The sequence below is a fragment of the Larus michahellis genome, chromosome 1, assembly GCF_964199755.1.
Source record: "Larus michahellis chromosome 1, bLarMic1.1, whole genome shotgun sequence".
In the NCBI taxonomy this organism is placed as follows: Eukaryota; Metazoa; Chordata; class Aves; order Charadriiformes; family Laridae; genus Larus; species Larus michahellis.
Window position 1 is genome coordinate 213,510,505 of NC_133896.1, and position 14,786 is coordinate 213,525,290.

General features: G+C 46.3%; 1 protein-coding gene across 2 annotated transcripts in view; it reads left to right on the forward strand.

Annotated features, from left to right (window-relative positions):
* Positions 1–14,786, forward strand: part of NUP98 (nucleoporin 98 and 96 precursor) — a 37,916-nt gene that overhangs the window by 21,399 nt on the left and 1,731 nt on the right. The window contains exons 21-32 of one of the 2 annotated variants that reach the window (XM_074571941.1): positions 3,877–4,053; positions 4,810–4,963; positions 6,320–6,740; positions 7,528–7,757; positions 8,171–8,440; positions 9,057–9,214; positions 9,727–9,870; positions 10,966–11,108; positions 11,691–11,912; positions 12,825–13,066; positions 13,688–13,842; positions 14,320–14,431. In XM_074571941.1, the coding sequence (XP_074428042.1) occupies positions 3,877–4,053; positions 4,810–4,963; positions 6,320–6,740; positions 7,528–7,757; positions 8,171–8,440; positions 9,057–9,214; positions 9,727–9,870; positions 10,966–11,108; positions 11,691–11,912; positions 12,825–13,066; positions 13,688–13,842; positions 14,320–14,431 (2,428 nt within the window). Of the gene's footprint in view, positions 1–1,159; positions 3,787–3,876; positions 4,054–4,809; positions 4,964–6,319; positions 6,741–7,527; positions 7,758–8,170; positions 8,441–9,056; positions 9,215–9,726; positions 9,871–10,965; positions 11,109–11,690; positions 11,913–12,824; positions 13,067–13,687; positions 13,843–14,319; positions 14,432–14,786 lie in introns of those variants that run through there. The other variant, XM_074571948.1, reaches the window with a different exon arrangement.

The following is a 14,786-nucleotide window of genomic DNA, read 5'->3' on the forward strand; positions in this document are numbered from 1 at the left end:
GTGAATATTGAATATATGCTATATAATGCCGTGTGGCTGCCTGCCTTGAGAATAATATTGTGCATTAATTTGACTTTATCATCATTTAGTATGCAAGCCTGTATGCTTTATATATTAAGAATGTGCTCTATTTTTATTAAAAACTGCTTTTTCAAGGCTGGTTATACACTTTATTTTTAAATGTATTTGGGTTGGATGTGGCTGCTTCTCGAGCTCTGTAAAACATCCTCAGGGGCATGCCTCTGCCTTGCATAGGGAGGGCGGCATTTTAGCCACTAATGAAGCGGTCTAATGTTCGATTTTAAAAAAATCTTTTTACGTGGTTTTAAAGGTTAGTCTAATTGCAGCTGATACACTTGGCATTTTCCAAATATAATTCGTGTGGACACCATCAATTAGGAGCTGCTTCACTGTGGGTGAAAAACAGCCTATTTGGAAGGCATCCTGCCATTAGGATAGGATATACTCTTTATGCCAGATGTTAGTGATAAACGTTTGTGAACTGCCTGTATGTTTTTGAAGTAACTTCTCATAAACCAGAAAGCAAGTGCAGAGCAGATTATTTTTTTTTTTCCCAAAACTGGGTTCTCGATTGCCTAGCTGTGACAGTGAGCCTTGGGCAGGTAGGGTGTGCAGGACGGCAGAGCAGAGGGTATGCGGGACCTGGACAGGACTTGCCGAGAGATTTTGTTGCTTTCCATTTTACCCGTCAGTAATCCGTGGCTGCAGGGAAAGGTGATGGCTGATCTCGCAGCTCACCGGGGCACGGACCGTGGGGCAAGTGCTGTATGGCATGTGGCCAGCGCTCTATGTTTGTCATCTCACGGGGAAGCAGAAGAGGGCAGCTTTATTTCTGCATCTCTGAACTCAAAGCATGAAAAACAGCTTAAAAGGCTGTCTAATAGGTTGAACACTTTTGGTTTGTTTTTTTTTTTTTTTTTACTGGGTCTAGTCCTTCCAAAACCAGGACGCGTTCCAGCAGCATTTCTCTTCATTGGCCAATGGCTTTGGGTAACTTAGAGCCCTTCTGGACGAGGGTCTGTTCGTAGTGTCAGGACATACAACAAATCCCATTTATCGTTGCTTGTGCAAAAGAGCAATTTCATTATTTGTGTTGTAGGAAAACATGAAATTAACTGGGAATTGCTTTTAATCATAGAATCGTCGAGGTTGGAAAGGACCTTTCAGATCATCGAGTCCAACCATCAACCCAACACTGACAAACACCACCATGCCCCTCAGCAGCACGTCTGCCCGGCTTTTAAATCCCTCCAGGGATGGCAATTCCACTACTTCCTGGGCAGCCTCGTCCAATGCTTTTAATAACCCTTTCAGTGTAAAAATTTTTCCCAATATCCATTCTAAAACTCCCCTGGTGCAACTTGAGGACGTTTCCTCTTGTCCTACCACCTGTTCCGTGTGAAAAGAAACCAAGCCCCCCTGGCCACACCCTCCTTTCAGGGAGTTGTAAAGAGCAAACCTGTGACCTTGGTGTCAACTAGTCTTTGATAGATCTAGCTCTAACCTCTGCAGAAGTGCCTGAGCCGTTCCAGCTGTGCTGCTGTAGGTCTCTGTGCAGGTTAGAGGGGCCCAGAATGAAGGTCTGGCAGCAGCAGTTCAGCTAAAGGCCTTTCCATACAGCCAGAAAATTAGGGGAGCTGCCAGCTCTTCTGTGGATTCTGGCTTTGGAGAATCCCAGAGTGGCATATAGCTGCTGCTTTGTCGCTCCTTCTGCCTCTGGCTAATTAAAACCTGCTAGTTCATCCTGCTCTCCTAAAGTGCATTCCTTAAACGTTTGCATTTTATTTGAGATGAACGTATGGCTGTCTAACAGACTGGCCCGTGAGTGTAACACCTTTCAGTTTTCCTTCTTTTGCAGATTATTGGGGATCAGAGCTGATGTTTTAAGCAGTCAAAAATATTGGGAATATGTGTGATTTATTCAGGCATGTCTTATAGATTCAAATGTATTTAGCAAAAACTTGTCTGGGTTAATTAACCTCTTTGACTTGCATATCATTAACGAAGGTTTTTGTTTCCGAAAATAGGAAAAACGCCTAGCCTCATTTCCCAAACCTCTGAGAAACTCATGGCATGGCTTAAAAACTTGCCAAATTCTTGGTGTGTAAAGCATCTGAAAATAATATTCTTTGGTCTGTAGGAAGCATTTAGGATCTAAATTTGGGTTTGTTTTTTTTTCTTCCCTTACTAACTTGAATATTAATGAATTTATTAATGTTTCAAGGTCCACAGGAAATAGTTACACCGGGGGCCTGGCTGCATTAAAGCACAATGAAGGGAGCAGTGAAACTTTTGTGCTTGTAACCATATTTTGACTTGTAAATCTGTTCCGCATATTCAGATACCACCAGCTAAGGCTCTTTCCGTGTCTGCCGTTAAGTTCTATCTTTACAGACCCCGGTCTAATTTTATCTGCCTCATCTGATAACGTTCATCACGTTTCTTGGCTGATTCTAATGAGCTAAGGAGCAGCCATTTGAATATGCTCTTAAATTCCTTAGCATGTTTTCCAGTGCCCTCTCTGCCGCGGTTTCCTTGCTCATCTCTACGCATCGCTCCAGAGCGTTGCTTCAGCAGTCTGTGCCTTGTTGCTTCTGGGAACCAAGCTGCAAGCATCACTCTTTCACAGGACACACATCTAAGCAGTGGTTAGACTGGTGCAAAACCAGTGCCCTGGAGCCCAGGTTTGGGGTTAGAGCCCATCAGGAGCCACCTGAAGGCCATTCAGCTAATGGGGCATAGGCTAAATTACTCCTGGGCCAGGTGCTGCTTTTGTGTTGGTGAGTTAGCTGCACAGTACTGGCTGGGAATGGCATTCTCCAGGGTTTCTGTCCTGTCACACAGTTTCTGGCAGCAGAGCTGGCAGTTGAACGGCTTGGCAGTGCTGTCCCACTCTGGTTTGATGCCGGCTCACAGGGCTCACTGCTGTCCCCATGGCCAGCACGTTGGGCAGAACCAGAGGCCGCAGCAGCAGTCAGAGTCCAGTTCTGATGCCTGCTCGTTGTAACTAATTCTTCCTCCTGCCTCAGACCAGCAGTAGAGATGAGAAATTCAGTTGCAGATTGGAAGAGAACTACTATATTTAACTTTTTAACTGCTAATATGCTAGTGGTAGGTAGAATATCATGGGAAAACCCCACAACTTTCCAGTCCAATGCCAGTCGTGTCCTCATTTAAAATTAAAAAAAAGACTCTACATGTGTGTGCGCGCACACTCTGTGACCCAGTCTTACGCTGTCTTGAAGGGGCTTGTATCCACTTAAAACTTCTGGTAAGTTCTTTGTGGAATATAAACTCAATGTTTTTAACGTGTACTACGTCACAGCTGGGAAACAGCAGGTATTACAGTGACTCATCTGCTCATCAGCCGCCAGCGATACTGGAGATACTGTGCAGTAATGCTGGAGAATCACTGCTTTGGAACTGATTGCTCAGTCATTGAAAATCTCCCAGGTTGAACTTAGGCACAGGACACTTTCTTTGTGTGTGGCAGCATTTTGAGGGAGAAGGGAAGGAAGACAGGATGTGCAAAACTCTCTTCCTTTTTGTTGGTCACATGAAAAATGGGAAGCTGAAGAATAGTTTCTTAAACTGCATGGCAGAACTTGGTAAACTTCAGGAGGACTTCACTAAACCGTGACTTCTCCTTCACTGTAACTTGCACTGTTGCGTTACAACTCTGAAGAAAATGGGAAAGGGTTGCATATGTTCATCTCTAAACTTAATGTGGAGTCTTGACACACGCAAGGGAGTGCTCCGCTTCACTTGCAGGTGATTGTTGAAACTATTAAATACTCTTTCTGCAAACCATTGCAATCTGTTGTTGTCTGACATGGCCTCTGTGTGTATCCGCAGAGCCCAGAAGTGGAGCAGCTGGGCAGGGTTGTGGAACTGGACAGTGATATGGCAGACATCACCCAGGAGCCTCTCCAGGAGCCCGTGGTGGAGGATAACATGATAGAAGAGCCTGAGGCAGTGCCTGCTTCGACTCACATCGCCTCAACCCTGGGTATTAACCCCCACGTCTTGCAGGTGAGTCTCTGCAATTTCCCCTCTGGAGGAGAAGACTGGGTAATATCTCTCACTGACTTCTCGGTTTGCCTCCCTGAGTGTATTTATATATCAAATTTGTAATAAACTGTACATCACACCTAGAATGTGATTAAAATTTACACATTAGACTTCTGTGGTTTTGTGGTAAACCATTACAGATGTGAAAAGCTTAATGCAGAAATGAAAATCAGCTTAAGGCTAGGATTCAGATTTCCGGATTCTGAAGTGTGGGCAATGTGACAAGCTAAAGGAATACCACAGCCTCAGGGCCAAGCTGTGGAAAACAAGGCAATAGGATAACTGGTCTTGATTTGGGATTTGGTGTTTTCATTTGTTTGGTGAAAGGCTAGTACCTGCAACACTTGTAAACTTCTACCTGTGTTTTTAATTTTTAAGTTAAAAACAGTGGAATTGCTACTTAGGCTGAAAAATAAGTAGGTAGAGCGAAGGTCTCAGCAAACATGATTATTTTAGGACTTCACACCTATGCTAACAAGTCCGGTGACACTGATTTAACTAGTAGTTTGTAAAAGTTTATCATCAGCTGACAAGCTTGCTGTCAGTTCTCCTGAGCTCTGTGTCTTCACTGTTACTTGAAATATTTGTGGCATGAGTGTATTGTCATATGCAACACGAGGAAGTTATCTTGGTTGGGAAAGGCGCTGATTAGATCAGCCGACTGCTGCTGCGAGAGTGATTGCTAATGTGCAGGCTTGACTTATCACCTTTTTTTAGATTATGAAAGCTTCCTTGCTTGCCGATGAAGATGACCTAGATTTGATCCTGGATCATCATCCTGGGAAGCAACCTGCAAAAATGGATACTTCTCAAGAGATCTGTTCTCCAAGGCTCCCAATTTCAAAATCACAAGGACAGAAAAGATACTCAGGTATTGTGCAAAACCACGTACTGTATCAAAAAAGAGCTTAATTCTAATATTAAACAGGCAAAATCCTGTCACTGGCTGAACATATGGCAGAGCAGTTGTGTGCTGGGGTGGGTTAGCTTTGGCCAGCAGCCAGATGCCCACCCAGCCGCGCTCTCGCTCCCCCTCCTCAACAGCAGGGGAGGGGAAAATTGGATGAAAAAAAGCTCTGGGGTTGAGATAAAGATGGGGAGATTTTTTTCTTGTGATGGTACCTGGTAAGCAGACTTGACTTGGGTAAAGTCAATTTGTTGCCAGTTAAAATAGGTTTGTGTAGTGAGAAACAAAGACAAATGGAAACGATGCTTTATAACTTGTCCCCCCTTTTCCAGGCTCAACTTCACTCCTTCATTCCCAACTTCTCTACCTCCTCCCCCCCGCAGTGGGGATGGGGAGTTGGGGGGCTACGGCCAGTATGTAGCAGTTCTTCTCTACCGCTCCTTCTTCCTCACCCTTTTTTCCCTGCGCCAGTGTGAGTCCTCTCCCGCAGGCTGTTGTGGAAATACCTGCTCCAGTGCTGGAGCACCACCTCCTCTCCTCCTCTTCTGACCTTGGTGCTTGCTCTGCTCCTTTCACTTTTACCTTTTTTTTTTTTCCTCCCCTCCTTCCCGCCTGTGTGGTGTTTTCTGCCCTTTCTTAAGATCTCACAGAGGCACAAACTTTGCAGATTGGTTCAGAAGTGTCATAGACTCCCCTGATGGGCCCAGCTGCGACCTGCGGTGGGTCCATAGTGGGCACCATCTGTGTCCAGCGCAGGGCAGCCCCTGGCCTCTTCTCACAGAGACCACCCTTGTGGCCCCCCCCCACTGCCAAAACCCTGCCATTTGCACCCAGTACCTCCACTAACCACTGTACCTAAATACCACTGATGGAAGCATGGAGTTGCTTCCTGAGTTAAATGGGCAGACCTGAGATGTTCCTGTGGGGACAGTTTCAGCCCTGTTCCTGCTAGTAGCAGTTGGTGTCTGCTTTCTCTGTGCGATGCTTCTGTTCTGATGGTCTAACTATGACATCCTCTGTTAAATTAGCGACTTCTTTGGAAACTGTAGATTTTTGGGGGGGACTGTATGTGTACTGTTCTTGTTGTAATACCGTGTGCTTTAGTTTGGATGCTGCAAAATAGGCTGTGCACGGTGCGTTTTGCAGTTCTCTGTACTGCAAATAATCCTTAGCTTTGTGTTACCATTACAAACCACAAACGTGGCAGATGTTTTCACTGGCTGCTCAGGTGCTGAAATACCTTTAAGATATTGGAAATGTACTGCCTGAAAAGTGAGTACCCCCTTCACTCCAACGTTTTTCCTGCTTTTTCCCCTCTAGTTGGTGGGCTGCTGCAGTCAAAATTTGCTAACATAATTTTCCAGCCACCAAGTGCTGTTCAGCAAGATTTCAAGGGACCGAGGACTTTGAGCAGTCCCCCTTCTGCTGCCCTTTGGTCGGCGACTTCTCCGTTAGCGTCTGCATTCTCTGTGCCATCATCAGTCCCTGAGGTACAGATGAAAACAGTTGGTGTCCGCAGGCAGCAAGGGCTTGTACCTCTGGAGAAGTCCATCACCTACAGAAAAGGGAAGCTGCTGATGGATATGGCCCTCTTCATGGGACGCTCGTTCCGCGTTGGTTGGGGACCCAACTGGACACTTGTCAATTGTGGAGATCAGTTGAGTGGATCAACTGAAATAGAAGAGCTTCAGTGTGAGTCTGTGGAATACGGATTCCTGCCAACTCCTGTTGCTCCAAAATCGTGAGTAGTAGTTCCCTTCAGGATGGTTCTGACATGTTCTCTTCTTGTTTGAAAGAATCCTGGTTGTAGGTTGATAACTTCTTGAAATTCATCTTAATATTACTTCTGATATGCACAAGTGGTGCAAGATCATGTTAGCTGTGGAGACTTCCTTCAGGTTGCTACTTTAAAAAAAAATAACTACCCTTACTACGACACTGAGATCAAGATTCTTGTAACAAGTAAATAGCACTTTCATCCAGCAAAAGGTTAAAGAGAGAAAGTTCAAAATTGTTGTCCAGGAAGCTTCTAATATACTGTTGATTTACCCTGAGGATATCTGCACTACCTAAGACATTCCTTGTTTAGCTTCTGAATTCAGATCCCGTAAATTCTGCTTGTATATAGAGCAGCATACAGACCTTCCCTGGGCTGTGAAACTCCATACCTAAACGTGACTGGAATATAGCCAGATATTCTACCATTTAAGTCTTCCAAAAAGCTTGTTCGGTTGCTGTTCTCCAGCGTATCTGATTTGCTGGCAGAATGAGGTGTGCTCACAAAATGGGCTGGGGCACGGTAGGGTGTGCTCGTTGCCTTTTGAGAGCTGGAGGCACCCAGCTCAGTGAGTCTGGTTCTGAAGCCCAGACTGCAACCAGGTTCCTCATACCTAGCTGGTGACCTTGGATTGTATGTCTTACTTCTTTATGTTAAAATTAAGACAAGCTGCTGTGATGGGTGCAGTTCACGTGCATGGAAAACAATTCATAATGTTGCTAACTGTTTATTATGTTCTTTGTTCCTCCAGACTCTCAGAATCCTCTTTCAAGGTTCGCGTGGAGAAGCTGAGCTTAGAGCAGCGGAAGATGGATAGAGACAAACAGCTGTATCTCATCCCCCTGGAGATAAAGCTGAAACACAGCACTGTCCATATGGATGAGCAGTGTCCTCTGCTGGCGCCCAACCCAGGAGTTTCTGCTATTCACGACTATGCTGACTGGGTTAGGAAGGCATCCGAGGATCCTGCTGTGACAGAAAGTGAGTGTGGACTAATTCTTTTCACAGCGGTGATGGTGCATCTGGAAAACTGTCCAGTTCAGATTGATTTTTCAGGTTGCATCAGAGCAGGGAAATGTGAATAAAACAGAAAAACTGACTGTACCTCAGCATTCTTTCTGAAAGCATAAATGTGGTTGATTGCGTCTGGGGAGCTGACTTCCCGTATCCTCTTGTAACAGGAGGATATCCTTTAAGATATGCTACAAAGTTATGCTTATAGTCTTATGAGTCGTCTCTTGAGCAACCTGGTCTAGTGGGAGGTGTCCTTGCCCATGGCAGGGGGTTGGAACTAGATGATCTTTAAGGTCCCTTCCAACCCAAACTATTCTATGATTCTGAATATTCTTCTGTATGTTTTTACGCCTTATGATTGAATAACTCTGTCCTGACAGCTGTTGTGAAGCACTGGGGCTTGACGTGGACTTTATGTGAAGCGATTTGGGGGAACTTGAAGGAGTTGGAGGCCAGCTTGGAGGAACCCAGCGAATACACCCTCGCCCTGGAGCGCAGGAAAGCCTTCTCTCGCTGGCTCTCAGAGACCGCTGCGGGACGAATTGAGGAGGAAGTCTCTCTGTCCCGACACGGCAATCACATAGAGGCTGTCTTCAGCTGCCTTACTGGGAAGAGAATTGGTGAAGCTTGCAGGCTGGCGCAGCAGTCAGGTAAGATGCTTAAATCTCTCAGCTTTTTGTGGGGAGGAGGAAGGGAGACATAAAGAGAATTTCAGCTTTGAGAGCTGATAGTAACTGGCGTCTCTGAGTACGGAGTTTTCCTGCGTCAGACGGTGTTTAAGGTCAGGGCTGGCTTGTCTACTTGCTGCTGGAGAACTGGTCATATTTACGCTGGCTTACTTGTCAGCTCTCCTGGGGTTAGGAAGTGATGCTGTGTTGCATTTTGAACTACTTTTTTGCATAGTATCTCCTTTCAAAGGTTTTTAATTTCTGTAATTTTTAATTGAGCTTCTGTTAAGCACTTTACACTTGTTTTAAAAATGTGTATTTTCAGAGCCTAATAGCTAGTTTCATCTCGGTCTTTTATGTCAGCTCAAGTCTTAACTGTTCCATTCATTTGCCTCCTTTGGGGGGAGTCTGTCCTTCCCATGCCTTTGTCTTCTCCCCCCTGCCCCCATTCCTGGTAGGTGTTCACAGAGTGGTTTATTTCATAAGAAATTGTGCACAAACCCCAGTTGTGCAGCTGTAGGCTGATCAAAGTGCCCCACAACTCAGGACCAGGTAGGTGGGAGGGATTTGCCTGATGTGCTGTTCTCTCCTCTTCCAGGCGACCACAGGCTGGCTCTGCTGTTGTCCCAGCTGGCCGGCAGCCAGCCCGTCCGGGACCTCCTCACCATGCAGCTGGTGGACTGGCACAGGCTGCAGGCGGACTGCTTCATCCAGGAGGAGAGGTTGCGGATCTTTGCCCTGCTTGCAGGAAAGCCTGTAAGTTGTGTTACTCGGCTGTTTCGTATTGACTTGACTTAAAATTGTAGAATTGTCCAGGTTGGAAGGGACCTGTCAGATCATCGAGTCCAACCATCAACCCAACACTGACAAACCCACCACTAACCCATGTCCCTCAGCACCGCGTCTGCCCGGCTTGTAAATCCCTCCAGGGATGGCAACTCCACCCCTGCCCTGGGCAGCCTCTTCCAATGCTTGACAACCCTTTGAGTGTAAAAACTTTTCCTGACATCCACCCTAAACCTCCCCTGGCACAATCTGAGGCCATTTCCTCTTGTCCTGTCGCTGTTCCTTGGGAGAAGAGACTTCCCCTTCTTGACAGCCATACATTTAAGCTGCTCAACCACAGCATGTGGTACACAGCAGGAAAAGAATACAAGGTGGTGACGTGTTGTTTTTTTTAACTAACGTAACCTCTTACTGCTGCATTCCTGGTGTGTACTGACCAATGTGTGATAAGTTTGACTAAACTTAGTAATTTGTTTCTTTAGGTGTGGCAGTTATCGGAGAGAATAAGTATCAATGTGTGCTCCGTGCTGGACTGGAAGCGTTGCATGGCCGTGCACCTCTGGTACCTGCTTCCTCCAACAGCTTCTGTGTCCAAGGCGCTTGCCATGTACGAGTCAGCGTTTCAGGTAGGTCAGTCGTGCCTGGGTGAAAGGAAATCTTACTCCCTACCATTGACTGTCTGATGCTGTGCTGAGACTTCTGTGAGCAATCGAGTATCGCTGCGGAGGTGCTGAGTATGGAATTGCATATGGGTCCATTATTTCAGTCATCACAGCGTCAGATTCCTTCAGCAGCTCTAATGATGAGGTTTTGCAGCATGGGAACGGTGGGAATGTTCCTTCCCCCGCTGGAGTGGGAATAAAGCACCGGGATTGAAGGTGTTGGTAGTTCTGGTCACTCGAGAAGCTTAGGACCTGCTCTTTGGGGTGTTCTGGGAGTGACTTATTTGAAGCCTGTCTTCCACCGATTGAGTGTTTCCAGGCATTTGACAGCCAGACAAAATGAGGAAGATGGGTAGTGGCCAGCAGCAGGAAGGCCATTTGAGCTGGGTAGCTAGTCACTTTTCCCAGTGTGATGATTAATACTCAGCTGCCTGACTTCTAAAATAGTTGCCGAACACCCCCCTGTTTGTTACACTCGCTGTTCCTGCAGCAAAGGTGGAAGCTGTCCTGCGGGCAGTGCCTGGCTGCATGCATTATGCAAAGCCTTGTAGAGCTGTCACCCTCCCTATACAGAAAGACAAAGGGTTCTGTTGAAAACAGCGTTTAATCATTTAAGTAAAGATAGTTCAGCCCATGATCGGTATGCCTAAAGGTAGGCCAAGCACAGCATCGTGTCTGGTAACTTCTAATTGATGCATGCTTAATGCTGCAGGAATAACTACTGTTCTCTTTGAACATAGTATGTCAGCGTAACATGCTCATCCCTTCAAAATACCAAGCTTTAGTTTTATCGTGACTTGAACTTAAGATAATGCTGCTAACGTTAGGCTTTTGAGAGCTCAGTGTGAGACAAAATTAAGCCTGCCAAAGCATTTTGGGCTTATCTTTTTTCTTTTTGTTGTCGAGTTGCTGTGTATTTTTAACTGCAGGTGCAGTAGGGTGCACCTTGTGCTCTGAAGCAGAAAGCATGCCCGCGGGCCTGCTGAGCGGTGTGGAATTCAGGGAGCAGTTTTGTTTAGAGTACTATCTTGAAACTTCCTGTTAAAACTATTTCTTTAGAACACACCAGAGTGTGAAAAATACGCCTGCTGTCCTCTGCCTCCTTACCTAGAAGATTCTGGCTGTGTAATTGAAGAAGACGATAATGCAGGAAGACCTCTGAGAGACGTCTGTTTCCATTTGTTAAAGCTCTACAGTGACAGGTAAATGGGTGGATAGTTCAAAAACGATTTAGAAAATTCTTGATCAGTTGGTGACTTGTTGAATTCCCAAACCAGGGGTATGAAACCAGCTTCAGTGTTTACTGAGTAGTCAAAACCTGCCTTGCATGTACACCCTTACAGAAGGCAGTGACACTGTCACTGCTGGTGATGGTACAGGGGATGAAACTTAAGCTTTGGAACATGTTTGTGGGGTTTTTTTTCAAGCGTGTTTTCTATGTCTGAGGAGCGCAGTAATCTTGCTTCACCAAAGCTGCCGCCTTTGGAAGGCATTGAGAAACTTGCAGGAGGAGCAGATACAAAAGAAAAGCTTGTGACAGTCTGGATGTAGACTCAAAAGAAGGGCAAAAGAAATTTAGCAGTTGCTCCTATCTTTAAAAAAAATAATAAACAACCCCACAAAAAAAAAAAAAAAACACCCAGCAAAAACACCCCCCACACCCACATAAATCACATCTGTGGAATAATTGGAAGTGGGCAAAGGGAAGGAACTTGGTAACACCAATTTCTGACTCTGTGTGGACTCAGTTAGCTATTTATGTTGCAAATGCTTTTCCCTGCCAGGTGTTATGAGCTTGACCAGCTGCTGGATCCCAGGAGTGTAACATCTGACCCTCTGGACTACCGTCTCAGTTGGCACCTGTGGGAAGTGCTCAGAGCCCTGAATTACACCCATCTCTTCAGGCAGGGCCAGGGAGTGCTGAACGCCAGCTACGCTGCCCAGCTCGAAAGCGAAGGGCTCTGGGAATGGGCTGTTTTTGTGCTGCTGCATGAGCCTGACACGCAGTGAGTAAAAGATTTTTAATTTTTTTTCTGCCTTGAAAATAGTGTGTTCTCTGTTTTAAAGACCTGCTCTGTATCCCTTAATTAGCATGGCTTCTCTCACGCTGAACTGGGACTGCACAGCTGGACGACTTCATGCCGCTTGTAAAAACTGTGTGCTGGGATTACAAAATGGCATGAATAATTCTGCTTGGTTAAATGTGTTGTCAGATGTTAAATAGTGTGGTAGTCTAATGACTGCAACTCCTGAACTGTGCCATAGAAGCAGATCTCGTAGCCGTTTTGCTGTCCTAGGGCTGTGTATCCTGTCTGTGGCTCAGCAAGTTTACTGTGTGCAAGAACTTGTCCTGAAAACATCATTAATGCAAAATAGCGTAACTGGAGCTGAACAGAAGCAAATGTGTTTGCAACAAAAGCTTGGGAATGACCAGAATACATTATTTGCTTCTGTTGTGAAATACGTACTTAACAAAAAGTTGTAAATAATACTACTTTTCTGGAAAGGTGTCTCTTGCTGTTTACAGCTACCATTAATACATTGCAATAGAATTTTTTTTCCAACTGATAACTTCAAATAGAGCCTGTATATTACTCCTAGGGGCCCCAATCAAATGTTTTTAAGCTTACAACCACTTACGATGTTACAGAATGCTTAGTGATGACTTCTTTCTTGGTGCCTAGTCTGTACTGAAGGAATTCATCTGATCTAGAACTTTCCTTGATCCCCTGCAGTAAGCCTCTTCAAGGCCTGGCGAGGCTGGCTTTTGCTGTCTCTTACCTGTGCCTCTGCCATTGCCAAGAGGTGTTCACTGCTGCCTCGCTCTGTCCTCGGCTGCTTGTCTGGAAGTGTATCTTCTGATGGCGGGAGCTGAAGGATTGCTTGTTGGAGTAACGCCTTGTCCCCTCTCCCCGCAGCGTACGGGAGAAGGCAGTGCGGGAGCTCATCAACCGCCACTGTGTTCTCTCCGAGACACCCGAGTCTTGGGCCAAGGAGACTTTTCTGACGCAGAGGCTCTGCGTCCCCCCAGAGTGGATTCATGAAGCAAAGGCGGTTCGAGCAAGGATGGAGGGCGACAAGCACAAAGAAGCCCTCTTCTTGTTCAAGGCTGGGCACTGGAACCAGTGTCACAAGCTGGTTGTCAGGCACTTAGCATCAGGTGAGTCTGCTCTCCTCATTTTTTTTTCCTTCCGTCTTTTGAACAGCGCACATAAAACAACAGTAGGAGCAGAAATCACTGGGTGCTCAGTAATACGAAGGGGTAGGGTTGTGTTTCTAGCAACGGGTTAGTGGAGAGTGGCTTGGCCGTTGCAGAGTAGCTCTCACCATACCTGGCATGATGGTCACTGACTGCAAACACGGCGTGAGAAGGGCAGAGCTTCACCTTCTGCACATCCACATTCCCGTGCCAAGAGGTGCCTCAGGGAACAAGGACTTTCATGAGCCCTGATCCTGTGGGTTGGGGTGGCCCTGCCCTGGGAAACGGGATGGCCTTAGACTTACCTTTTGTAGCCTGTTGCTTTTGTTAGCAACCTGATCTAGTTGAAGATGTCCTTGCTTACTGCAGGGGTGTTGGACTAGATGGCCTTTAAAAGTCCCTTCTAACCCTACACATTCTGTGATTCTATAAATCAAGTAAGCGTTTCTGGCCATGGCTGATAGTGTCAAGGAGTTGCAAAGCTCAGAGTACAGTCCGTTAGTTGCTTTTCCTTTATCAATCAATGTTCCTGACTTGTAAGAAACCCTTTTGCTCCGTTACTAACGTGCTTGTTCTCTTTAGATGCTATTATTAATGAAAACTACAAGTACCTAAAAGGATTCCTGGAAGATCTTGCCCCTCCCGAGCGTAGTGCACTCATCCAGGACTGGGAGATGGCGGGGCTGGTCTACCTGGATTACATCCGCGTTATTGAGATGCTCGATCGGATTCAACAGGTAACAGACTGAAACAGCTGTATTTTTTTCCTCTACAGTTTGGAAGCTGATTCAGAGTCTCGCTTTTAGAATAACCTTTTAGTGTTCAGTGCTAGTGTTGGTGTTTCCCTTCGGCAGGCACCAGCGAACAGAATATAGTGCATCTCTGAAAACTCAGAGGGATTTGGTAGATGCTGTCAAAAGAAGATGTGGGCTCTGCCCTGCAAACGTGCTCTATGCAGCATGGCGATGAGAGGAGTGAAAGAGAAGGAGCAAAACCAGCAGTTAGCTGGTTAGTGGGGAGTCTGTGTGTCAGTCCCCTCGAATTCAGTTCCAGACCTCCCATTTCCCCCACTTCAGGTGTTAACTTCGAACAGGCCTTAGCGTAATTGTCTTCTGTTGGGTAGATTCAGCTTGGAGTGCACTCGGGTATTCCGTGAGTGATTCTGCCGAAAGCCTCTAGATGTCTCGCAGGCTGACTTTCTTCTTTGCTTTCAGCTGGATTGTTCCACCTACGAGCTGGAGCGGTTACACACCAAAGTGACGTCGCTGTGCAAGAGGATAGAGCAGATCCAGTGCCACAACGCAAAGGACCACCTGGCTCAGTCAGGTACGGTGACAGCGGTATCCAGCAACCTGCTGGGAAAGGCAGTTCTACAGCCGGTCCTGGCTGCCAGCGGGGCTGCTGCTGTGCGTGCTGAAGAGGAAGGCTGTGGCTGGCAAGGGGAGCCCTGTGTTGCCCCGGTAGTCACTGTCATACAGCTGCTGGTCACCATTTCAGGCAGTTTTTCTGCCTGGCTGATGTAGCGTCCAGTATCTGGTCTCTTACGACTGTCTTGAGCAGCAGTAAAGCGTCCGCTCCATACTTAGTTTTATGGTGCCCAGTAAAGCTGGAGCGTACTTGCAGGGAACAGTCTGGTCTGAGGAATAAGAGTAAATTTTGATTAGGCTCATGGAGGAGGCGG